Source organism: Poecilia reticulata, linkage group LG3 (assembly GCF_000633615.1).
Source record: "Poecilia reticulata strain Guanapo linkage group LG3, Guppy_female_1.0+MT, whole genome shotgun sequence".
NCBI lineage: Eukaryota > Metazoa > Chordata > Actinopteri > Cyprinodontiformes > Poeciliidae > Poecilia > Poecilia reticulata.
In genome coordinates this window covers 26,286,203-26,312,058 of record NC_024333.1, presented here as the reverse complement: position 1 = coordinate 26,312,058, position 25,856 = coordinate 26,286,203, and the positions used below count along the sequence as shown (strand labels likewise).

Genomic DNA, 25,856 nt, shown 5'->3' with positions numbered 1-25,856 from the left:
CCGTCTGAGTTCAGGAGATTCAGGCTATACTTAACATTTGCAGTGGGCTGGAGGTGATTGCCACTTCACTACAATACAGACCACTTTGCCAGCAGCAAACTGAATATTTGTGGTCAGTTTTATAAGTTTAAATTCGCCCCTGGAGGCAGGAAAGTCTTCACACCAACTTGATTGCTGCAGATTGTCTCAGCTGTGATGAAAGCTTTGCAAAGTRTTTTATTTATTCATTTATTTTCATCTATTCAGTGAGTGGCAAGCTGGAATTAAAGCTGTGCCTTGCAGAGTATTCATTCCTTTTTTGTTTAACATTTTGTCATATTAGACCAAAAGGTCTTAATGTATTTAATTGAAAATAAACATAAAGTAGTGCATAATTGTGAAGTGGAAGGAAAAGAATACATGCTATTCATTTTTTATTTTAGTAAGAAATTAAAGTCTAAAGTACAAAACCCTTTTTTTTAGTTTGCAATCATACAAAGGCAGCTGGTTGAGCAASATTTTATTTAGGGGTATTTGACTGAATTTGGTTGAATAAAACTCCAAACTTTTCACATTTCTATTTGTAAAAAAAAAGCCTTATTTTTATTTCACAAGTATTCACTACTTTGTTGGTTTATTAGCCTTATTTCTAGCAAACGCATCCATGAGTTTTATGTTTTGTAGCGTGTGAAAAATGTGGATAGGTTTAAGGAGTGTGAATTGTTTTTCAAGGCTGTGTAAATATGTTCCAGTGAGTTGAATTGTCGCAGAAACGCAAAGGTATCTTCTGTCTGCAGCAGAACATCTAACTTTGTACTTGAAACTTTGGTCTCCAGAGCAACTTTAGTGGACTTTATTGGCTCTGYAGGGATCTCTGACGTCTTTGCAAAGTTGAGTTGACATCTCCCGGGCTTTCACAGCAGGCTGCACACACCCACRGGCTCGGCCATGCCAGAGTGCYGCACATAGGCTCCACAGAATCGGTGCAAGATCATTATCACATCACCCGAGCCAGTTCTCACTCTGAAWCTATGYATTTYGCATTTCCCTTAAATACATGTTTTCAGAACATTTAGTCAAAACTCTTAAGGAAATGAAGCTCATACASTTAATGGCAGCCGTTTGTGGAATAATATGCTCTTTTCCTGCTAAAAATAATTATTCAGAAAAAGCTGACTCAGTGTGCTTTCTCTCGCTACCTCCTTTATGTTTTTCACAGTTTCACATGTTCACAGAAATCTTTTCCACCGGCCTTCAACTGTTGGCAGCAAAATGGATCTACAGGCTGTTACAGGTTTTTCTTTGGGGCGAAAAAAATGGATAAACAAAAKGGATGAGACGCTGTTTTTGTTGCAGTGACTCAGGGGTTTSGAGCCAAAAGTCGTGGCTCATTTCCTCTCGGTGAAGTACCTGTGCAGTCCATCTGGAACGTTTAGCCTTATGTGGTTTTCTTGTTTATCCAGGACGAATACTGGAGAAGAGGCTTTCAGGAAGTCGCTTCCCCCAACATCTACAACAGCAAGCTGTGGGAGACATCTGGCCACTGGCAGCACTACAGTGAAAACATGTTTTCATTCCCTGTGGAAGATGACATCTTTGCATTGAAGCCAATGAACTGCCCCGGCCACTGGTAAATTTAGAGCGTCTCCCGGCGGTTTGCGCATGAAAACCTTCCACACCGAGCAGAGGTTTGTTGCACAGTTTGATTTGCTTCTCTCTGGTTTGTCTGCCACAGCTTGATGTTCAGCCACAGGCCTCGCTCGTGGCGAGAGCTTCCTTTGAGGCTGGCAGATTTCGGGGTGCTGCACAGGAACGAGCTGTCCGGAACGCTGACGGGTCTGACCCGAGTGCGGCGCTTCCAGCAGGATGATGCTCACATTTTCTGCGTGATGGATCAGGTCAGATCTGCAATCCAACCTTCAGGTTTTTTGTGTGCAACAGAATAAATCATGAACTGGGATAATCAAAAAAGTTTGGAAAATATCAATCCTCTAAACTAAAAATAATCTCTCCATTATGCTATGAACGGGGACATTAGCCCTCYTTTTGTAACTATTATATTTTATCATTGAGAAATGCAGGTTGAACCTTCAGTTCTGACATTTATTCTAAATAAACTGGGTATTAGTTTTAATATTAGATTTCTGAACATCTCTTACAAACAATGCAATCATATTTTAATGCCAAAATACTCCCATAATCAATCATAAGTGTTCTAATATATTTCGATGTATATCATTATTTATTAATCTATAATTAGTTAGAATCAGATATTTAKGTAAACAAAATATTTTCAATGCCAACATGTATTAGAATGTTGTTCATCTTAAGCAAAAAGAAGGAAAAGCAAAAACAGGAAACGCAATGCAATTTATAGTTTGTGAAACGTTATTGCACCAAATTTAAAGACACTAGTATATTTACACTCTGGCTTGTCATCACTATAGTAACTATATTTGAAAATTAAAATTAAACATACTTATTAAAAATTTGCTCTTGTCGAGCAACTATATAACAAGTAATATATATTTTGTTAGTAGRATCACATTCAATACATTAGAATATGCATTCAACTGAGGCTCGTCTGTGAGGTCAAAGTACCTTTGGAAAAGGAGAACCTTTAGGCAGGTTTTAAACTTACCTTTTACTAATCCATATTTGTATAATAGTAGTTTTTTAGTAGTCAATGTGTTTTATTAGCTGAAAGCAGAAAGTAATTATAATTAATAAATGGTTACATGTCTTGCTCATTTTGATCATGGTTTCTGAAAGACTGCTCAATTTATCACTAATATTTAAACCATTTTTTAAAATACGTTCTTGAGGATCAGAGCCAACTGGCAGGGACAGCCATATGAAATGCTAACTTATTAATGGAAAATTGAGTGGAAGGAAAAATGTTTGGTAGGGTTTTAGTTTTTTGATGTTGGTCAGATAAATTCACTGTGCCATGAGCGTCTCCTTTTTTCTTTTTCTTTTTTTTATGCAGATTGAGTCAGAGATGAAGGGTTGYCTGGACTTCCTCCGCTGTGTTTACGACGTGTTTGGATTCTCCTTCCAGCTTTATCTGTCAACCCGTCCAGAAAAATATCTGGGTGACATAGCCTTGTGGAACCAGGCTGAGAAGGTAAACTGTGGTGTGCATCGTGATTACGCATTGAAATACATAAAAAAAGAGTGAACTGATCTAATTTTTGTCTTCTTTGCTGCAATGAATTTAGATAGTTAATTTCTCCTTCTGAGAACACTGTCACCTATGTGATCATCTAATAGTATCACATCTGTGAGTCATGTCAAATTCCTTGAATTTCTGTAGGCCGTGTTTTCAGCAAGTCATTACTCATATGTTTTATTTGGATTACAAATGTACAGTTTTGTTATATAATTTGCAGGACAGACTGAACGTCCAGTTGTGTTCCTGCTGGTTGCTTTTACTGATGATCTCTGCAACGCATGCTTCATGTTTGACAGCAACTCGAAAACAGCCTGAATGAGTTTGGGGAGCCATGGAAACTCAACCCTGGAGACGGGGCTTTTTATGGACCCAAGGTCGGGCAGTATTTTCTCATAACCTCCCGGCAAACACGAGATCGGCTCGACTCTGAGGGTCTGCCATTCTTTTTCTACCGTTGCAGATTGACATTAAGATCAAAGACGCAATTGGACGCTACCACCAGTGTGCCACCATTCAGCTGGACTTCCAGCTGCCTATTCGCTTCAATCTGACCTTTGTGGGGTGAGTCAGCTAATCAGAATGCTGCCACGCTGCGGAGTCTGGGTTCTGTGTTGCACCAAAGCCAAGCAAACAAGACATGTATGTGAATTTGAGCTTTTCAAAATGAAGGAATTTTAATAAACATTTAAGGAGAAGAAAAAGATGCAGATCTTCTACAGCAGCAGCTCTTTGAACTCTTAAGTATTTATAGATTTTGAATTAATTTATTCATTCTAACTTTGCATGATGCTAATAAGCYACTTTAAAGTGTCCTGAAGACTGTAAAATGTCAAATTGGTGTGTTTGTATTATTCACATCTATCTAAATGAAAATAAATAAAATGTGGGACTGTCACAATCCAAGAAAAAAAAAAAGTCAGATGGATCATAAAACTTCCAGAAGAGTTTATGAAGCTGAATATGCACATTATAATTGCAGTAAAAATTTTATTCACACTTTTTTTCTTTTCATCTTTCCACCTCACTTTCTGTTGTTTTTCTGTGATAACAGAAAGGATGGGGATGACAAAGCGCGGCCAGTCATCATCCACCGTGCCATCTTGGGCTCGGTGGAAAGGATGATTGCCATTCTCACGGAGAACTATGTAGGGAAATGGTGAGCAGAATCCCTGTTGCTCAAACCCTTAAATCACAATCCATAATGTCAAATGTATATGCATGATGAATTAGATGTTTTCCTCTTAATGTGGGTGGTTTTATGTTCCAGTCCTATTGTACGCTGGCTTTTAATTGCATGYCTTTGTGTTGGACAGCAGCACAATCCTCTCACTCTCATCATTCCCACTACAGTGATTTCAGCCTTTTAACTTTCGCTTTTTGAGGAGGTTGGATTGACTGGCGTGCTTGTTAGCTTCACGCCACATGAGGATCATCACGACCCATCTGCTTCTCTTCAACAGGCCTCTGTGGCTCTCTCCTCGACAGGTGATGTTGGTGCCCGTCAACCCCTCCTGTGAGGATTACGCCAACAAGGTGCSTGTTCTATTTCCCAAAATAGACAGCGCTGTGTCACTGAAAGGTGTCATATGTTTGTACAGCATGCTGCTGATTACATTAAGTGGTATTTTTCTCTGTCAGGTGTGCAAGCAGTTCACAGAAGCCGGTTTCATGGCAGACGCTGATCTGGACTCTGGCTGCCTCCTGAACAAGAAAATCCGAAACGCTCAGTTGGCTCAATATAATTTCATCCTGGGTGAGGAAATGTGATGTCAAATTAAATTTATTAGKGAAGAGGATGTAAGGTGTGACACATTTAATCAGTTTTATATTTCAGTTTCATATTTATAGAGCAGCAGTTCTCTAATTTGATTAGTTGGGAAGGTTGTTCCTTCCGTCTTGGAGAACTAACAATATTTTATAGATTTAGATTTGAAGTTAGAGGACAGTATGGGTAATAATTTATGCTAACATCAGGTGAATTTAAATTGGTTTATGCTACATTTTAATCTAAGCAGAAGATGAAATCTCACTTTTAGCATCTGGCAACCCCATCCTTCCAATGTGATCACTTTTTCAAAAGATACGTAGAAAAATGAAAAATATACAATCTGATAAGACATTTTACGGTTTGTTTTAGGGCTGAAGCGATTAATCGGATAAATCGTGATGAATCRAGAATTGAAATAACTCAACTAATTTGGTAATTGATTAATCATTAGCTGGAGTATACAGATTCARAACAAATTAATCAGAGCAGTAATTAAGCCAAAATTGTATAAATAGATATGCATTTTGCATTTAAGATTTAAAAAATATTTTTTCTCCTATCAAGCACTTTTTGCTATAAATTCATTGATTGGGTAATTCAAAAAATCAACGGATTAGCCCTACGCTGAACTGATGTGAAGAAAAAAGGGCTCTTCACATGTTGATGTTAGAAGTTATTTGTATCTGCAGATGCATCCTTTGAGGCTTTGTTGTTGCATTTTAAGCAATCAAATATTTTCTTATTTAAAGAATTGTTTATTTTGTATTTCTAGTTTTGCGTAAAAAAGGCTCAAATAAAAAATCTGCAGAATGTTCCAATTTTTTTTATCCAACTAATCATCAGAATAAATGTTAGATTAATCAACAACTAAAATAATCGTTAGTTGCTTGCAGCCCTAGTTTGTTTCACTGCACAGCTGCTTAGRAAAGAACCACGAGATGTTGAGTGAGTCAAAATAAACGCCYCTAATTACAGTCACAGTTCAAGCCGAATGGTCGCTCAAGCTGGCCAACCACCCACAGTTGTTGAAGCCACTGATACAAAGCCGGGACTGTGTTAGGGTAGCTGTGCTCGTGGTGTCATGTCAAGCTGTTGTCGTCTCGTGTCTTGGCAGTTGTCGGGGAGAAAGAGAAGATGACTAACAGCGTAAATGTGCGCACGAGAGACAACAAGGTCCACGGAGAACTGCCGGTGTCCGAGGTGATGGCTCGCCTGACCCTGCTCAAACAGTCCCGCTGTCGAAACGCAGAAGAAGAATTTTGATGAAGATGGGCAAAGCAAAGCAAATTTTTGTCCTTAAGTTACCTCATGTGCGGCAGTTAGAGGTGCTGAGAATAGGCAGATGATGGCATGTGTGTAGAAGGTTTTTGGAAAGTCATAAATGTGAAATGGACACAAATGGATCGTAATCTTGTGTAAGTGCATTTTAATGAATGGGGCTGTAGAAAAAAAGCARGTGTCCATGTGATTGTCAGTGARCTCTGGAGGGGAAAATCTGGGTTTTGRGTCTGAATATCAAATGATTTTCTGGCAGTCTAAATCAATTAGAARGAAACTGAACTGAACTGAGAGAGAGCGATYGCTATGATCATTAAAATGATGTRAAATTGACACCTATTYTCACAAAGATCTGCCCTCATGGGGAGAAAAAAGAYCTGAAATAAAAGRGAAAAAATCTGCAAAATGTYTTGTCTCTTCACTTGTCATTCGGTCTTCCAGGCATTTTCTATATTATTTCGCAGTAATTGTTAATAGTATTCTGTGTGATGTGAAAGACCATAATTACATTACATGTTAATGTGTAAGGAACAKACCAGTGTCAGACTGTAAAATATATTTTTCTTTTAGTTGTTACACATGGTTGTGCTACTGTCTAAATGAAAGGAACCCAATAGTGAGATTTACCATTTAACTGCATAAATTGCATTTAACTCTTTCTATTGTTTAAAAAAATCTAATAGTATTTTGTTTTCTGTTTTAATAATGTAAAGATTTTAACATTTTGTTTTGTTCTACAATTGGCCCCGGCATCTGATTGGTTAACCTATTAATCATAATAATGCTTAAACTGCGATAATTAAATTGGAACGAATTATTTTYGTTTTTAATTGTTTTAAATTTAATGCCTGTATTTCCARCTTATTTAAATGACTATGTTGATGTCTATTTACTGAGTTTTTCGCACATCCATACACTATCATTGAAAAGGATATCTTCCTTTTCAAGAAGATATCCTCCTTCTTGAAAAGAAGAAGGATATCTTCTTGATATCCTTTTCAAGGATATCTTGAAAAGATATCCTTGAGACGCCCAGCATGGAACTATCATCACCAGGGATACACCCTGGACTGGCGACCTGTCCAGGGTGTATCCCGCCTCTCGCCCGGAACGTTAGCTGGAGATAGGCACCAGCACCCCTCCCGACCCCACTGAGGGACAAGGGTGTATGAAAATGCAGGGATGGATGGATGGATGGATCTTCAGAGTCAAGAGAACCTAAAGGAACGCCCTCTAAAACATGCTGCGTTCAAGGAACATCAAGGGAAAAGTTCCCTCAATGTTTAGCTCCCACTCAGTAGATCCCGAATTAAATTTTTTTTATTTTTTTTTATTTTTTATTTCTTATATTTATTATCCTTTTTATTTCTATTAACCAAGAAATTACACTAAGCAGTGTAGTTGCTTAGTGTAATTTACGTGCAACCCGTGCGTGTAAACGCAAGTGAAAGGGCGGGGAGGAGTATGGCTTGTTTGCAGCTTGATTAGTGCTTTGTTCACTGATTAAATCTATTACTTGGTATTATTTATATAAACAAAAAACACTAACAATAAAGACAAAAAGCGATAATCTGTAATCGGATACAACGACATGCCGTCCATCTTTCATGGTTCCTACACTCCGTGAATGCAACTGCTGCTTCTTGTTCCGCAGCAACAATGGCTACTAGCTGTCACATATGGAGACCAGACCGAGGACGGAGCTGCAAACACTATGGAATATTTGTCATCTTGTTTATGGATTTGGTTTTACAGTGCGTAAATGGTACGTTTACAAATACAGCTATATTTATTCAAGAAGAAGGCTTTGGCTTTTAGTTTTGTACCCAAAGTCAGTAACACCGAGCTAGCATAGCAAGCTAGCCCCTGCTCCTAGCTGCTTCTGAATGAAAACAATTCTGACTGAGATTTTCTGATTTAACATTCATTTTTACTGCAATTGGAGATAAACAGTGGCTGTAACTACTGATTTAGAAGAAGTTACTCTGTTGTCGTCTCGGTAAAGTAACAAACTACTATGCTATGTTTGCCCTATAAGCAATATCTTTTTTTAACTAAATATGATCGCTTTTCAGGATACCTGAGTTCTCCTCATATTGACCAGGAACCTCCTTACACAAGAGACGCCCAGCATGGAACTATCATCACCAGCCCGGTGATCCCAGCTGTAGCCTCTGGTAAGTTCAGATCATATTGAATCTTCATGAGGAATATAGCTTTATCTTTTTAGCACACACTCAAATTGGTACAAATAATTTCATACAGCGAAATTTCTTAAGCCACAGATAAACGAACATTCATTAAAAAATACAAAAGGCTTTCTCTTAAATCAGGCTTTTTCAAATTTGTCATGATTAGACACCACACAGCATTGATGTTCATATATTTTTTTTATCATTTTCACCAAAGTAAAGGCTTTGAAATATCATAGAATCTATGGTAAATAGCCTTAATTTGTATAGTAGTAGCATTTTATACTACAATCAGTCATTCACCCTTTAACACATTGATGTTGGTAAGCTGCATTGTAGCCATAGCTTCCCTCTGACCACTACAGGCAGGCAAGACAGGTGAAGTGAAGCGTAGGTTTAAACTGGCAACCCGGTAGTTATAGGATGAACCCCTCCCTCCTGAATCACAGTGGTCTTACCATGTTTAGTGTAACATAATTTAATCAAAATTTAAATGGGCTAATTTAAAGAAAAATCACATATTCAGTACAGGTGAACTTCACACACACACACAAAAAGAAATGGAATCACTCTTTGGCACCGTGTGGATTCAAAGACCAGCATACAGATGATGAAAACCAATGAATTACAAGTAAATGGAAAAATAAAAATAAAAAATCAGTCAAGAAACAGAAAAAAAACTGCTGTTAAGCTGTCTTTATTGAGGATGTTATATTTTTTATAGTTTTTATGAGTTGTGTGTTTAAAAGTCAAAACCTTTGCACAGCTGTCTTAGAAATTACTATAAAATTTCAATGGAATTCTTATCTTATATTTCCTGTAATTYATCAAATGCTGTTTGCTAAATATCAAACCGAGCTGCAGCAGCTACTCAAAAGATTATTTTKTCAAGGCGTTGGCAATGCCAGGTGGCAAAATCACAAGTTAGGTGATGAGCACAAGAATGACAGCCATGCAGTTATCAGAAGTAACACACCTACAGGTGAATATCAATAAATTAGAACAGAATTAAAAAGTTTGTTAGAGTAATTCACTAGATTTTTAGATTTTTGATTTTCCAAAAGCSTGCCTACATTTTCTTGTGCAGACTTTTTACTAGAGAATTGTTTACAGTTTAATATATTCATAACTACAGAACCRCATTGTATCATTGTTATTTAACAGTCAACCTACTTTACTTAGCCCAGGYAATAATTTYTTTTGTCAACTCTATTAAAGTGTTTTATTTTCAATCCAAATTCAATGTCAGATGTTGTGCAGTTTCCCCAACAGATGAGGACAGCTACACCTCTAAATGTCCAAGTGGAGGTCTGTGTGATCGCCTGCCAGCCAGTTGCGTTCAGTGCAATTACCAACACAACTGCACTTACGGGAAACCGGCWTCTTTCACATGTAAACCTAAGAAAGGCGTTCACTGCGTAGTGAGTAGCAACTTCTCTACGAGTCTGATTTACACTAAAGTCTGGTTAGAGTTACTCTGAAAGAATGKTTTTTTTATTATTATATTTCCAGGGAAAGTCAGGAGAGCAGCAGAACAACTTCACTCTCTCCATCACCTGTCAGTTCTGCTGGCAGCTGGACCCATCTGAGTACCGCTGCTCAAACTCCACCAACTGTATGACTGTGGCCTGTCCCCGCAAACGCTACAACGCCACCTGTGACGTCTTGGACCATGTGCATTGTTTAGGTATGACAACAGATGTTTATAGCATGACTGTGCTCTCAGTTTTCTGTGAATTGTATATTCGTCATGCGCTTTGAACTCTGAACGACGATTTCTTTTCCTGGAAAAAAGGTATGGGCAGTTTAAGCTTTTATTTTTTCAAGTTGCTTTATTTCCTTTTAATGGAGCTCTGAGTCATGCAAAAACTTTGCATTGTCTACTWCCGTTACATAAACACAGTAATGAACGGCGTGGGATGACTTATTTTTTTCCTGTCTCCATCCAAATGCTGGCTTACATTGATATAAATTAATTRGTTTTGTATGCAGGTAGATGGCAGTGTGTAGAAGATTTACACAAAACCACTTGGTGTATTTTGCTTTTAATTCCTTATGCACATCTAAAGACGAAGCGTATGTGGGCTATATTAAATGGCTGAATACAGCAGGCAGTGAAGTTTATAAAGGATATTYATGTTTCTCTCCCTCTGACTGAAAAGGAGCTACTGTTGGCAAACAAAGATTTGAAACAGCTGTCAGAAAAACTGGTATGCAAATTTAGATGTGAAATTCGTTGTTCGTGGTAGCTTTGTGATTGCTCTGTCGAGACATAATATGCTTCAAAAAGACACTGATTTTCCTGTGATGCTTTTTATTGGATGCCAAATGCTTTTTCTTTTTTTTTTTTCTAGGTAGGAAAATGAGCAATAATCTGTGCCTAGAGATTCTGTGATGAGATATTCACAATTTCTTTTTATTTTTCACTTCAATTTAGCACAAATTTAGTCTTATTTTACCTTCAACTGAGTGGTTTGTAATTTAGAGGTCCTTTACCAAGCTCATGCATTAGCAGTTTTTATTTTTAGCTCTTTATATTTTTTGCCTGATTAAAGCTGAATGTTTCCAACAAAGAGAGAAATTGAGCTTTTTCTGTTTTCTACCAGTGCTATCTAGAAATAACCACTCAGAGAAAGGAGACAGGTCTTGGTGCTGTCAATCAACTCTCTGTGTGGCGCTGCTCATGCTCCCATTTTTCTCCTCCCTTTTCTCTTTGCTGCACTGCACCTTGTTAGCATGACCACCCATGATGGCAGATAAACGGTTTTCCTGTAACAGCCATTAGCACAGTTAGCAGCAAGTACATTGACAGATTGACAGCTGATTGGTTGTCTTTGGTCGGGATGACGTGGGAGTGGTGCATTTCCTAAGACGGCAATATTACTTCATGCAGGAAGTGGAGGAGATCGATCTTCTCACAGATTATTTGTGTCATGACAAACTGTCTCGACATGACAGTTTTAAAAAATATGTAAAAAACATATTTTTTATAAGTTACGTACTGCATTTTTAATGCCTTTGCACTACTTTGAGTTGACCTGCCAGATAAAATCACAATAAAACATTGGAGTTTGTGGTTGCATTGTGACAAAGGATGGAAGTTGAAGGAGTCTGAATACATTGGGTGTTTTTTGTCTGTATAGAAAGTGACTTTCAGCTGTTAGTCTGGCAAAGCTAACAGAGTACAAAACATCTTTTATATTTTTAATTATTTAAATGAGAAAAATCTCTGTTGAAAGTTAGTTTAATATTAAAGTGTCATTTTCTCCTTTAGGCAAAAGGCGGTTTCAGAAGCGTTTGTTCTGTAACTGGACCGGTGGATACAAATGGTCAACAGCACTCGCACTCAGGTAACCCCGTTTATCCAGTTCTCAGCATTTTTTTTGTTTTTCTTTTCAGTCAGTTTGAGTCAGGATGTGTGCTCTCAAATTATCATCCTGCGAATCTGTGCCTCTGCTCTTTCCTGCTGCAGCATCACTCTCGGTGGTTTTGGGGCAGACAGGTTTTATCTGGGCCAGTGGAGAGAGGGTCTGGGCAAACTATTCAGCTTTGGAGGCCTGGGCATTTGGACGCTGATAGATGTTCTTCTGATTGGGGTCGGCTATGTGGGACCTGCCGACGGCTCGCTCTACATCTGAAGCAGCGCTCCCCCGGGGAAAGTTGCTGTCTGCAACCCCTTCCGCCTCACACTACTTTGCTCGCAAAAGATCGAAGATCTGAGATGCCGTGTTCTTAGCACGTTTGCCTGTCCAGCACATCGACACGTCCTCATCCCATCTGCTAAGGAGCAGGAAGTGTTTTCCCCGTCAAGCCAGCGATGTGTCTGCCTACGGAACCAACATGCTCAGTTCCAATCGCTCTGCGTCCGAGTCCTGTTGAGATTGGGCAGATGGGGCTGCGCAGGAGGACGGAGAGCCGCCGTTTATGTGCATCCAGTTGGTTTGACTTAACCGGCAGTTAGACTCCAGCATGCTCATCTTTGGCTTCCTGTGGAGCGCTTCTTTCACAGACATCCTGTCACCTTACACCACTCATTGCTCCTACTTTATTGCAAGGTAGACGCATCAATGTGGGTCAAATGGTTGCCATGGCTGCAGGGCTTTTTATGGTTACGCCACTCACAGAAGACTGGTTGAAGGGTAATATTTATGTTCTTAAAGCGTGAATATGCTGGGAGGGAGTACTGTAATGGGACATCTTTTGCTGAAAACAGCCGGTCTCCTGAAAAAAAAAAATTAAGTTATTTTTGCATTGATTTCTTTTTTTTTTCCCCTCTGAAATAAGGCAATTGTAAAGAGATTGACCTGGGGGTTACATAATTATTAATTATTATAGATTTTAACTGTCATACGGTCTTTTGAAATTCAGTTTCAGATGGAAAAAGAGAAATGATATGCAGCATCCTTCACTTGCTTCAGCTGTATAATCACGTTTTTTTTTTAAACACAACAATATAACAGCAACATATGTTGGTTCATGATGAATAACTGAAACACTTCAGAGATGTGTTGTAGTTGCAATCTGCAGCCATTTTGTGGTTTTCCTGTAGAGATATTTGAGATTTTCTCTCCATCCTACTGGCAATCTTTGTCAAACACTATTAACTGTAAAAAATGTTGTTTTTGTTTCTGTTTGCGACCAACAGCATTATGTTCTTGTATGTTTTATTKAATGTCTTTTTTTCTCTGCTGTGACTGTAAATGATGTTTTCTTTGTAAGTTATGTAAATAAAATCCTATTATACTCTACTGTTGGCAGTGTTTCGTCATATTTTTACAAATTTGTGTCGGCTGTTCTGTTTGGGTGAATAATAAGTCGGTAGATTTTGAGGAAAAACAAAAGGGTAAACTTGCTGAAGAGTCCACACTCAAGGTAATTTRATTCCAATCAACATGTGAAAGTCACAGATTCATTACATGGTGGTATATCTCTGTTTATTTTAATTGGCATGATCTACAACTGCAGAAAACCAAAACTTGTTTTTCAGAAAAACAATATGGTGTAAAAGTAAACTCTTCTGAAAGACTGCTGAGTAGACTGTTTTCCAGCAGGCTGTTGTTGATGTCCCTAAAAGTAGGAAAGTCTCAAGACGTTGCTAAAGAAGCAATAGGCTGGAAATKAGCAGTTTATTTGATCCAGGTATGTTTGAGCAGAGACACATCTTAAAGTTGCAGGACGGTAGCCCTCGAGGACTGGAGTTGGTGACCCCTGATTCAGTGGAAGAGACAATATGCTGTAAAAATTTTACAAAAGTTTCAAAAGATTTTTAAGATCAAAAAGTCAGCACAGAATACCAAGAATATCAAACCAACACTTGGTCAGGCTGCGCAAATAGTTTTATTATGCAGCCTGACATGTAGCTAGTCTGGTGACTGGATTACTGGACTAGCTCTGCAGTTTAGGTCAGGCAAGTTTTCTGGACGGGCTGCACAGTGGTGCAGTTGATAGAGCAAGAAGCAAGAAGGTTCTGGGTTCRATTCCCGGCCCCGGTCTTTCTGCATGGAGTTTGTATGTTCTCCTTGTGCATGCGTGGGTTTTCTCAGGGTACTCCGGTTTCCTTCCACAGTCCAAAAAACATGACTGTCAGGTTAATTGGCCTCTCCAAATTGCCCCTAGATGTGAGTGTGTGTGTGCATGGTTGCCCTGTCTGTCTCTGTGTTGCCCTGCGACAGACTGGCGACCTGTCCAGGGTGACCCCGCCTCTCACCCGGAACGTTAGCTGGAGATAGGCACCAGCAACCCTCCAAACCCCACTAAGGACTGGGTGTAAAGAAAATGGATGGATGGAAGTTTTCTGGACAATAAACTACAGTGAAATCAAGGTAATTGAATCAGGTGTTGGTACTTCGTTTAGGCCGTGTGGGCAGGTCCACCAGAAAGGGAAAATTATCTCGCACAGTGATTGCCAGCAGAGGTATGAATGAAATGAGATCRAAATTTTGTGTTAGTCTGGTCTGACCTTCCTCTAAACTCTGGGAGTTTGATTTCTAAATAAAACGCAAAACCTGTCCACACTTTAAGAATCCCCGCCACGCTCTCAAAAGGTGTTCCCTTTGATCAACCCTGATTCTTTTTCAGTTCTGCTTTTTGCCTTTCACTCAAACTTCTACTAATATATTTGAATACAGGAAGCCTATTGAGCAATACCGTTTTGTGGTTTAGCCTCTCTGTGGAGGGAGTTGACTGCTGGACAGCTGTCAAGTCAGCTCTCTTCTCTGCTRTGGTGCAGGATGTAACATCACATTYATGCATTAAAATTGCCCTTGTCATTGGTCCTATATTTTCAACATTTYCTGTGGGCAATGAATCTGTACAATAGACAAGTTTCACTTTTGAGYAGCTGAAATAAATAACATTTCAATTATTTAGACCTGAGCAGAAGTGTAAATGGTCTCCAACACTCCAGTCTGTACTAGGAAATCAGAGTTTACTCATGAGGTGAGGTAATTTTTCATAAATCGTTGCCCTGTTTGTTTCACTTTTCAAGCAGCTGTTGGTGCTGGAGCCCTTTGATTYACTCATGCRTAACAGAAGGAGGGGGTCAGGAGTGCAACATGATGACAGAGCAGCATTTCCTTCTTGATTTCTTCCTGTTCTAACAGCCTAATCAATGCACTAAATTACTACAGACCTCAGGGAATATRTGCGTCAGTGTAGCTGGTTTTGCAGAGAATCAGTTCTGTTGGGTTTTTACTTTTGCTCTGGATTTACATCACTGATTTTTTTTTAATCCTGTCTTTTCTTGTAACTTCTTGTATTTGTGTTGACTTTTTCAGTTGGTTGCTCTGCTTTGAGGCTGGAAAGTGTCTCCTCCCTAATTCTAGTTCCTCAACTCTGACACTGCCCCCCGCACAGCCTCTTCTGCTCCCACCCCCAGGCTGATGCAAGTACACTGCAAATTATCTGGGGTAAGGCGATTACTGCTCTGCAAGTAGGCATGAATCTTTATTTTTTGGTTCCGTTTGCTTTTTCTAAATCTCACCTAAAATGTGTCTGCTCTGATTATTACTGAAGTTACATTAAAATAATATGCGCACAAAACCATGCTAATAGTTGTGAAAAACAGTCATAATGTGATGATATAAACCTGAACATTGAAAAGAAAAAGCTATTATTTTTCTTTTGATGTGATCTAATCACCCCATCTTACCAATTATGTCTGAAAATAAAATCTAGTCCAGTCTAAATAAGTCATGCAGCACAAATACTATTTTTCTGTTTAAATTTAATGATCAGATCTTGTTGTCCAATTAGAAATAATAGCCAAAGCGGGATTTCAGTATCGTCTCTCTGATGACATTTGCAGTTGCACCTTTTATGAAAGTCTTCAAAGGTAATTATATCAAATTTCCTCCTCTGAACCATTATTTGAATCTTCTGCTCTCTTCCCACAGTTATTTTCTCTATTAGTCTTGGGTAGCTGTAAAAAAAAAAAAGAAAAAAAAAGAAAAAAGGAAGGGAGAAAAAGGCCAACATGCTCACGACTTCCCAATTTTGAATTGCTAATAACGCCAAGAGAACAAAAGTTTATTCATCTTTCTCTTACGCAATCCCACTTAGTYTCACCATGCCTGWGAGTTCTGGAGCAGGGACCCTGACCCTCAGCATCCAGCTCAAGCTCACAGATTGCAGCTTTTCTCCCTCCTGCTGGAGCTAATAAACCTAAAACACACAGGAGTGGATAAACACTAAGCTGCCACCACATGAATTTAAAAGTCAGAACTGTGCACTTCCTTTCTCCCACTTTTGGGGTGGTTGCTAAAGAGAATTTGATACCACCTAAGGACATGGAACAAATTACAGCGCGCAGAGAAGCAATACTAAAAGTGCACACCACCCTTTTATCTTTCCATTTGGTTTAAAACACGAGGCTGAACAAAGAAGTAATTAAATTCACACTAATCAGAGARGACTAATTGGTACAAAACTGAAAACAAAGACCTGCAATTTTATTTAAACTGACCACCAATATAAAACAATTGCCTACTCAGTTTTTACCATGCTTTTGTTACATCCAAATCCCTTTGAGCAGCTGTATTTTAATAAAGGCGTGATAAATGAATCATATTCACACACCTATATGCAAATGTGRCGAGCTACATTGTCCATGAAAAAGAGGAACATTCGGGGTTAAAATAAATAAACCTTAGGAGCTATTCAGAGCACCCAGAGATTACACTAAATGCCTCTCTCCAGTYGGACCTGGAAGAGAAAAGTTCAACATAAATGCAGCTAGATACAGACGACTACAAAAGAAAAAAACCTGCTRTGGTCCTCAAAAAACCCCAACGGCAACCCAATTTAGACTCATCTTCACAACAACAATGGCTCAACCCAATACAGATCTCAATTCAACTGAAAAGCTGGGCCGCGACCTGAAAACTGCAGCTCACTAAATAGGAAAGCCAGATCACACGTGTAGACTGAAAGGTAAATACAACAAAACTAAATAGATAAAAATGAGGCCAGTATAAATAAATTCAAAACATGTTTCACTTCTAAAATAACATTACTTGTAGGAAAAATTAGAAAAAGCATTTAGGGGAATACAATAAAAAAAAAAATACAACATTAATGCTCTGTTGGAGCATATTTTCATTTTATTACAGCACTCAAGAGTCTGAGCATAGCACATCTAACTTAGCAAAATTCACTCGCACTGCTAAAACACTCCAGACTTTCAGGACATGTTCTGTTCAAAGACCCCTCTTCAGCTGAGGCTACAGATTTTTATTCTGATTGAAGTCTAGACTCTGGCAGGGGCATTCTATAACTTTTATCTTCTTTTGGTAAGATTTTTTTTTATGTGAATGTATGTTTCAGATCAGTGGTTTTTATTCTTCGCCTCAGGATCCACCAGTCTTCAATGTTTCCCTGCTCCAGCATATCAGAATCAAATTAATGCACTACCTCCTCAGCATGCAGCAGGACGACTGGTAATCACCTATTTAAGACAAGACTGTGAAACACAGAAACTATTAAAATATTCCGGAGTCCTGAGTACCAAGAYAGAGAACTACTTTTTAGYTCATCGTCATGTACCATTAGTGTTTTAAACTGTTCATAATACCTTCTACACAGGCTCTTCAGGTTGGAAAMAGAGAGAGAAAAAAAACCTCAATGATGGTTCAATATGGGAATCTTCTGTGGGTTATTATGCAGCATTTCCATATCAAAAAGTGCTTTTAAAAACACCAGTTAAAGACCGTGACATGTCTATTGGGAGACTTCMAATTTGGTTTTGCAAAATTGAGCCAGACTTTCATATGCAGCTCTTCACATTGCTCTTGGCAGCCCCCATCTAGTTTCCACATTTTCAATTTTGGACGGATGTCCCTGTTGCACCATATTCTCTTTTATTGCCTCCTACTGTACATTTAATACCCATGTTATTTTGTTAGCTTCTTCTTACCAATAGTTTTACATAGATATGTTTGAATACTTTCTGGAGACAAAGGCTGTATTAAGAGCACTTACCTGAGGGAAAACCTATTAAAACAGCTTCACTTAGTCGAGGGCTAAACARAGGCACTTTAAAATAACTCTTGTTTAACGAGCTTCAATGGTGGTTCATTCTGATCACTGCCACAACCACATTTATAAGTGTGCACCMTTATTAATATTGGTGTATTTCTTTCGCCTTGAAAGATTTTCTTCTCAATGTTTTAGTTTAAATAAGTSTCAGATGRGGAAAAGGTTCTCAAATAATTAGTTTAAAAAAGTAAAACCCACCAAAACTTGAAATTTTAATGGTGTGTAGACTTGGTACCCACTATGCATGTRCCAGAGTGGTACTTCAGGTTACTCAACTAGCACTCATGTCCATTACTTCTCACATTTCATTTCAACTCCCACATGGCAGTTTTCACAAGCATTATCAAGATACTAGAAAAATACATCACCTTTTGTTGCTTTGCCATTCTGCTTTAGAATCACTTTTATCTCATTGGTGAGATAAAAGATTAAGCAGTTGCATATTGATTTTAAAAAAAAAAAAAAAGCAAGGCAAACAGCAGTTTCAGTGATTTATTTGTACAATAGGAATTTTAGTGTACAAATACCCCAGCTCTGATGTGAAGGCAAAAGAAAAGAATCCAAAAAACACAAGAGCGTCTATCCTTCCTGACCTGAATCTCCYTCAAAACCCCACTGTGGGTTTAGACTGGAAAAATAAAAATAAATAAAGCAGCTGCCTGCCAAGCACATGCAGGGCAAGAGGAGAACCCTACAAAGTGCCAAAGCATGCTAACCATACTGAAATAAAAWTAATTAAAACTGAACTAAACCAAATGTGACATTTACCGTTTATGGCAGTGGAGCTGGTATGGCCTCAATTTAAACAGCATGTGAAAACAAGATGTATGCTCGACAAATACAGAAAAGGCATATGGTGATATCCAAGTCCATGTGCCTGTATGCCACTTAAACATCTAAATGTCATCCAAAGACAATGTTGCAAACATTTACACTGGACAAGACAGTTTACTGTARGGGGGGAAAAAAGCAAAAGGAAAAAAGGTAAAATTAATTTCTCCAGCTCACCTCAAGTAGAGCAAGTTTAGAGAAAAATGGAGGCAACATGGTCCCTTTCAGTGGCATCTGTAGCTTTCTCTCAAAGCCATAATTAGTTTACATTCACTTTAATTTCCATTGGTAAACCCCTAATGTTACCATGGTAACAAAAAATGTCGTATAAAAATATAACAAAGACTGAAAACCGATGCACTCAACAAAAATATATCTACACAGTCTCAAATGTAGGAGGGGGCTGAGCAACAAGGCCAGGAACCTCACATTTTGTTTCTGGGGGATGTGAAATGCGTCACCACATGCCACGTTATCAAGTCTGTGTGGCAGCAGTCTTTCCCCTCTCGGCAACAGTGACTCCATGAAAACCACGGGTTCCATCCGGACCCCTCGGTAACCTCATTACGCCTAGCGGCAGCCCATCTGCATTCTGGATTTTTCTACCCAGCATCGGACTGCCGACTGGACTGCTCTCCTGAGATGCCACCTGCTTGCGCCGCTGAACCCACGGGCTCCCCGAAGGGGTCAGGCTACTGTCTGAGGAGTAGTCTGCCCACCGGCGCCCAGCCTCGGGGCTCAGCCTGCCATCGCCAACCAGGGGAGACTTGTGGGAGTGGGGGGTTTTCCGCTGGGGGCAAGGGCTGGCTCGGGGGCTAGACCAGGGGCTGTTGCGTGGTGATATACCAGGACTTAGATGATTGTTCTGGAAGCTAATGCCAGCAGTGGTGGGGCTTAACTTATTGCAGGATTGGGACTTCCTAGCTAGCCTCGGTGATGTGGGGGTGCTTTCTGTTTCTGATGAGCTGCAGGCAGAGTCATCCCCGTGGTACTGAAGCTCTCGGACTCTGCTGTTGAGAGAACGACTTTTGCGCATTCCCCCTTCCTCGCGAGGTCGCTCTTTGGGTACTTTCTTCTTCGGTGGCTTGGTTCCTATCAGGACCACTTTTAACCCCAGGGGACCCGTTCCTCCATCTTCACCCCCAACAGCCTCATTGGCTTTAACAGCTGCCTCCACCTCCTCAAACTCCACAATAGCACACTCCTCATTGCCCAGCTGTGCGTAGCGCCCACTCAGCCTCTTGAGATCCACAGGCAGGTCCTTCCCTGGCTTTAGGACTCTGACTGAGGCAATGGCGCCGTATGTCCCAAATGCTTTGAGCAGCAGTTTCATCAGCTGTTCCTGCTGTGTTGCTCCTCCCTCATTGCTTCCATTATCCTTAGTGAGAGCAGCCAGTTCTGGCCACTTCTGCAGATCGCTCAGCAGTAGCATGCGGCTGGGCAACGACTCACTGGCAAAGACTGGCACCGCAGATTTGCGGCGCACCTTACGWCCCTCATCATTCAGCTCAAGGATCTTTGATTGTTTTAGTGCATAGGCGGTTGTTCTCCAGTCACGAGTCAAGTGTTTCACCTGGAACGACACAAAGTTTATTTCAGCAACACCAGAGTCTCKGAGAGCCCACTGAGTTTTAAAACTGATCCAATCACAAAAACCAAGATTTAGTGCAAAACGCAACATTTTCCAGAATTACCTGAATCATCAGGTTAACAGCTCAGACTTTTTCATTTTTATAGCTTAGACACRGTTGACCTTTAATTCCTGTTTAGTCCAAATTAGCCATGTTTAGCCTGGTTAAATATTCTGGTATAAACAGATGGAAACAATTACAAGCCAACAAATATGCATGAGCCTAAAGTAGCACCTGCTGTTGTGAATCAATGTGAGAACATCATTACAAAAAACAGCAACAGCTAGTCATGCCGACACTAGAAACATCCAGTCCCACAGTAATCCTCTATGTCACAGGGAAATACAATCAAATGCTTTTGTTAAATGTTGCAAATATAAATTGTGGTTGGATGTTTTATACTACCCATTAGAAGCATGAGAACAAAAAGAACATTAGGATAAAATGTGTACAAATAGCCTGCAGTGAGGCATTTAGCATGTTGAAGGTACAGAGTAATTCAAATCATTATAGCCTTATCATTATACCKTAGTTTGCCTTTTCAAATGATTTTCTGCTGTGTTTTCGTATAGCAGACTTGCAGTCATGGTTACCTTTTTGAACGAGGTGAGCAACTTGACGCTAACAAATCCAAGTTTATTGCGTCTGACGTGCTTGAGCAGGAAGGCGTCGTGCTCCAGGTTCTCATCAGACAGGTAAAACTCAATCTGAGCGACCAGCTTTTGGATGAGCTCCGTATCTGGAGGCTGCCAGCTCTCCTCCTCCAACTCCCCTCCACTGGTGCCGGCACCACTGTGTGTGGGAAGAGAACATGGATCACAGTCAGGGGAGACTTGCTGAGTGCTGTAAAATCTAAGCGTTTCATGTTTTAGACTAAGCACCTACATTAAAACTGTTGCACGTTTTCGTTATTTTCTTTAAGACTATAGGCCAGAGGCTTAAATGGCTGGCAGAGATGCAGCCTCATCCTGACATTTCTCTACAAATCACCAACGACTCCCTGCTTCCTCCTACTTTCAGATTTTCCTTTACAGCCATCAACAAGCTGGRTCCCAGCRCCAGATCTTGTGTCCAACCAAGCCTTGAAACTGCYAAGGGCTCTCCATCTGAAGGGCGCAGAGTCACAGACTCTCCYTCCCACAAAGAATATGGTGGCTCACCACATCAGCCTCACAATTTAAAAAAGCCACATTAACATCCTTCATTTTGTTACCCATTAAAACAGCTGATTTATTTCCAACTTTAAAGAAACTTGGTGCCAACCCTCAACTAAAAATCATCCAAGACTACCTTTTTAGTGATTCAGTCTCAATATTCTTCAATTCCTCATTCATACAGTCTCATGATATTCTCACAAGAAGATTTGAATAAGTGTTTTTTTTGTTTTTTGCTTTTCATTTGCACGCTTTGCATCATACCCATTAAATTATCAGTATGTACTGTTAAATTAATTCAGACCTCAAAAAAAAAGAAAAAAAAATCAAGAAAATTACTGGACAACCTTGAGCATCCTCTTTATGAGAGAGAGTCTTGTGTCAGAAGCTTCATCAAGACCACTGTATTATTGACTGCTACAAGAGGTCCTTCCTACCCACAGCCTACATCAATACTGAATAAAATTACATGAATTATAACACTTAATTTCCCTTTGGCATCAATTATTTTGTCAAAAGTTCTAGTAGAAACCTGATCTGTTTTTTGGAGAGTTCTGACAATTCTTTATTCTAGCAAGTGTGTTAGGTGCCAGGTTTGATAGGACCTTGAATATATATATATAAAAAAAAGATCAATAAGATCACTCTGTGTTTGTGCTTTGATTTATGCGACAGTCTTCAGATAAGCTAATTAACCCCTTCTTGTCTATATTCTTTCGTATCTACAGTCACATTTGATTAACTATTGTAATTCAATTCTCTGATTGCCCTTGCACCTACATATCACAGGTCTTATGGAGACCACTCCACAAATGTTGAGATTAATGAATTTATCTTACTGCCCTCCCTGCTGGCCTCAATTCTCCTGTAAACAACCAGAAACATTTCAGAACATCTGATGTATGTGGTGTCCTTAAGGCTTCACTTTTACCAATACCTACATGCTCACCCTAGTTCAAATCATATTGTTTAGCAACATTTCTTATCTAGTAAATGGTGATGAAGACTTCCTGTCATGTCACAGGCCCCAAGCGTCAAGAGTATGTCTACAACATAAAAGTAAGTGAATGTGCAATAGTTTCTTCAAACTTAATGCAAACACACAAGTGATTGTTTTGGTCACAAAAACATAAGGTTAGAAAAACAAATCAGGAAGCTCAAAGTTAAATTGACAATACCTCTCAGAAACCTACGTGCACATTCGTTTTGTACATATGTGCATGTGCCTGAACATACTGTCCCTTTTTGGACATGAACCATGCAAACCCCTCKGGTCTTCAAATTCCTAGAAAGAGAACGTGACAAGGCGAGGTGTTCAGTTTCTATGCTCATCAGCTTTGGAACAACATTCCTGAAAACCAGGGATATGCAGAAACTCTCTGCTCCTTTAAARGAAAAACCATTTACTCCAGYGTTTCCACAAAGGCCACACTCCTTTTACGCGTCTAATTTGTTTGAGAACAAAACGTTCCAATTATTTTTTTATGCAATGTTATTCCTCCGATATCGTCTTAATTTTYACYGTGTTCCCTCTTCCTGCAAGACAACTATAATTGGTCCTACACAGCTCAACCAGACTYGTCAATATCATCATTGGTGTCATCAGGCAGCTGAGTCTCTCATGGTACCAAACCCACCAACACCTGGCTCAGGCTGTGAAGCAGAGCAGTCATGTAGTTTTGCAGACTGGAGTGAGGGGCTGAATGAAATTTGTGTATGACTCATCACCACCTCCCTCCCTCACACACACACATACACACACACACAACCCCCCCCCCACCCCCACACACACACACACACCCTCAGTCAGAGCCAGCAGGCTGACCACGCAGCTAGTAGTGGCCCCACATCCACAAGACTTCGGACGCATACGCCCTCGAACATTTAGAAGTCACGCACAAGATGTAGATGCGAATTACACTCTTGATTCTGATTTTWAAAAAAAAACTGAAATAAAGACTCTGAAGGAATGTTGTAGTAATCGGCGCATCTATGCGATACCGGGTCTGAGTTCTACACTGGCCTTACAATAAGGAGAAACTTGCGAGTAAAAAACCAAACGCCTGGACTGAAGCGCGACCCATTTTCACCTTTGGCCTCTCCACCAATGACTGACTCACTGCTGGCGCACGCAGGATGGGGACCTTATAGACCAGAGGATAAAAATAGCAAGCCATGACGCAGGGGAATTAGATTAAAGGAAGGTTGCATGTCCTCAGCCAGACTCAGGTGTTTGTTTAACAGCCTTGAAAACACTTCTCACCCCGGCGAAAGCAATATCCATCAAGTGAGGCTGAGGATCCACACTCACTCTGCCGGAGTCTACTTATTGTCTCAGTGTTATGCCGTTTGGCGTGTCTTGCCATCACACCTGTCGGAATGTCGGTTTCTTTTGTCCTGCATCTTTTTATAATCTTTACAAGATACAGAGGAGTGCTAGATCATGTGCTGTCACTCCACCGGCTGGTCAGCTCTCAATGAATATGTGAAAAGCTTACATTTCACCTCCAACTCAAATGGGTAGAGTTTTTGGGGAACTTTACAAGTTTAGATGAATTTGTATACAATCACACCAGTAAAGCGAGCAGCCAATAAAGTCGGAAACAAGTCCTACCTTGATTTGTCGTGTCTCCCCAGCTCGTCCTCGCTGCAGCTGCCTCGGAGGCACTCAGCATTACCGGGGCGCTCTTCCTCCGGCTCCTCGTCCTCCTCCGCTGCCTGAATCGCCACGGTGATCGTCACCGTCCCCATCTCTTGCGAGTGCTGGTCCACCGTGATTACCTCATCGACGCTCGGGTCCGCGGGCGCATCCGAGGCTCGCTCCGCCGAGTTCACGCCGGGGACCGCCACGGCTCCGCTCATGTTGCTCCACTGGGTCCAGGCGGCTCCGCCGTGTCCCCCCCTGTCCTGGATGGTAGCGGCAGCGGCAGCGGCGGAGCTTGCTCCCTGGAAGCTTCTAATCTGTATCGGCTCAAAGGCGCTGGCAGGACACGGAATGCGCAAAGCTGTTCGACGCTTCTTCGGACACCAGCGATGGCGGAGAAAGACCCAGGGGGCTCCAAAGACGCGCTCCACGGCTCGCCAGAGAGCCCCGACCCAGATCCGAGCCTTTGGAGGGCCCTGAAGAGCAGCGGGGCTTGTAGCGGCCAGCGAGACGCAGCCTGGACCAAGTGAGACCGAGGGGCTGGAGCCTCCTTCTGCTGCTGCCCTTACTTCCTCATATGTAAGAGGCTTTCTGCTTTTGAAACGAGCTCTCGGATTGGGCCGCTGCAGCGCGTCTTCGCAGTCATTCCCAACCCACAAGCAAGAGCTGACACATAGCCAAGAAGGAGGCAGGAGAAAGAGGAGGCATCGCATGAAGACGTTCACTAAAGCGTGCATATTTCTGCTTGTCGTGTTTCACTTGCACACACTGAATTTTTTTTAGACATTCGGACTGTTGTCTGTATCTGTGAAAACTCGCGTGCCCCATTCGTCCATCTCTAAGTAGGGGAGAGGGCACACGTGTTTGTGTCTAATTGGGAAAAGGCTGTGCCAAGGCCGACCCCTTGGCTAACGCCGTTAATTGAATAATTGGCTTTTAGCCTCTGTCAGCGCGAGGAGAGAAGGTTGCGCAAGTGCATAGGAGCGTCAAGGAGCCAAGTTAAAGGGTGAAAGTAAGAATTATTTGCCAGCGGTGCCATTAGGACGGGATTGCTCCACCCCTACAGATTTGCATATCACCTCTCTGACCGCAGGGTCTAACATGCCGAATACATTTTCAGGCAGTTGACAGCAATTGCATTCAAGAAAGCACAGACACATTTTTGACAAGTTGCAACTCAGTCCTGCAGCCGCCCAGGATGACATACACTGCTCAAAGAATAAAGGGAACACTTTAACATTTAAGTGAACACTGAAGTGTTCCCTTTATTTTTTTTGAGCAGTATATTTAGGTCAAAATTGGTCTACTTACAGTATTTAAAGTCACAGATACTAAATTATTTCAGGGCTTTTAAAAAGCACATCGTCACATCTATTTAGTGTTTTGGTTCATGAGTAAAAAAGAAAAAAAAAACACCGCTTACAGAATCCTCTAGAGGTGTTTTACTTCCTATAAAAATAAGATCAGACAGTCAAGTTTAGGTTGTATCACTGTGAAATGTTAGTTGTGTCCTATTCCTGCTATTGGCAGGTATGTAGTTGTTAAGCTATCCACTTGATAATAAGACTCCTAAGAAACTGATACATCATCACTTCTCCCTGATTGCTATGTAAACCAACATGACTTAATTGTTGACCTAAGTGTTGTGTGAATTTAGAAGTCAGCATTTT

At 40.4% G+C, this 25,856-nt stretch overlaps 3 protein-coding genes across 3 annotated transcripts in view; 2 read left to right on the top strand and 1 right to left on the bottom strand.

Annotated features, from left to right (window-relative positions):
• The window catches only part of tars3 (threonyl-tRNA synthetase 3), a 13,008-nt gene extending 6,402 nt beyond the window's left edge, over positions 1 to 6,606 (top strand). Inside the window, exons 10-18 of the mRNA XM_017304192.1 lie at positions 1,567 to 1,609; positions 1,715 to 1,877; positions 2,969 to 3,106; positions 3,451 to 3,528; positions 3,615 to 3,715; positions 4,206 to 4,310; positions 4,615 to 4,687; positions 4,793 to 4,907; positions 6,037 to 6,606. Coding sequence (XP_017159681.1) covers positions 1,567 to 1,609; positions 1,715 to 1,877; positions 2,969 to 3,106; positions 3,451 to 3,528; positions 3,615 to 3,715; positions 4,206 to 4,310; positions 4,615 to 4,687; positions 4,793 to 4,907; positions 6,037 to 6,185 — 965 coding nt within the window. The 3' untranslated portion in view covers positions 6,186 to 6,606. The remainder of the gene's footprint in view (positions 1 to 1,566; positions 1,610 to 1,714; positions 1,878 to 2,968; positions 3,107 to 3,450; positions 3,529 to 3,614; positions 3,716 to 4,205; positions 4,311 to 4,614; positions 4,688 to 4,792; positions 4,908 to 6,036) is intronic.
• A 1,104-nt stretch (positions 6,607 to 7,710) lies between these two features.
• tm2d3 (TM2 domain containing 3) lies at positions 7,711 to 13,140 on the top strand. Its single transcript, XM_008405523.2, has 6 exons — positions 7,711 to 7,965; positions 8,276 to 8,377; positions 9,653 to 9,813; positions 9,905 to 10,079; positions 11,667 to 11,742; positions 11,865 to 13,140. Exons 1-6 carry the CDS (start codon positions 7,860 to 7,862, stop codon positions 12,028 to 12,030), a joined length of 786 nt encoding a protein of 261 aa, XP_008403745.1. The 5' UTR covers positions 7,711 to 7,859; the 3' UTR covers positions 12,031 to 13,140.
• Positions 13,141 to 18,403: 5,263 nt separating this feature from the next.
• larp6a (La ribonucleoprotein 6, translational regulator a) lies at positions 18,404 to 25,829 on the bottom strand. Its single transcript, XM_008405524.2, has 3 exons — positions 24,157 to 25,829; positions 20,982 to 21,180; positions 18,404 to 20,330 (listed from the first exon to the last, which is right to left on the bottom strand). Exons 1-3 carry the CDS (start codon positions 24,921 to 24,923, stop codon positions 19,233 to 19,235), a joined length of 2,064 nt encoding a protein of 687 aa, XP_008403746.1. The 5' UTR covers positions 24,924 to 25,829; the 3' UTR covers positions 18,404 to 19,232.
• Positions 25,830 to 25,856: the final 27 nt, after the last annotated feature.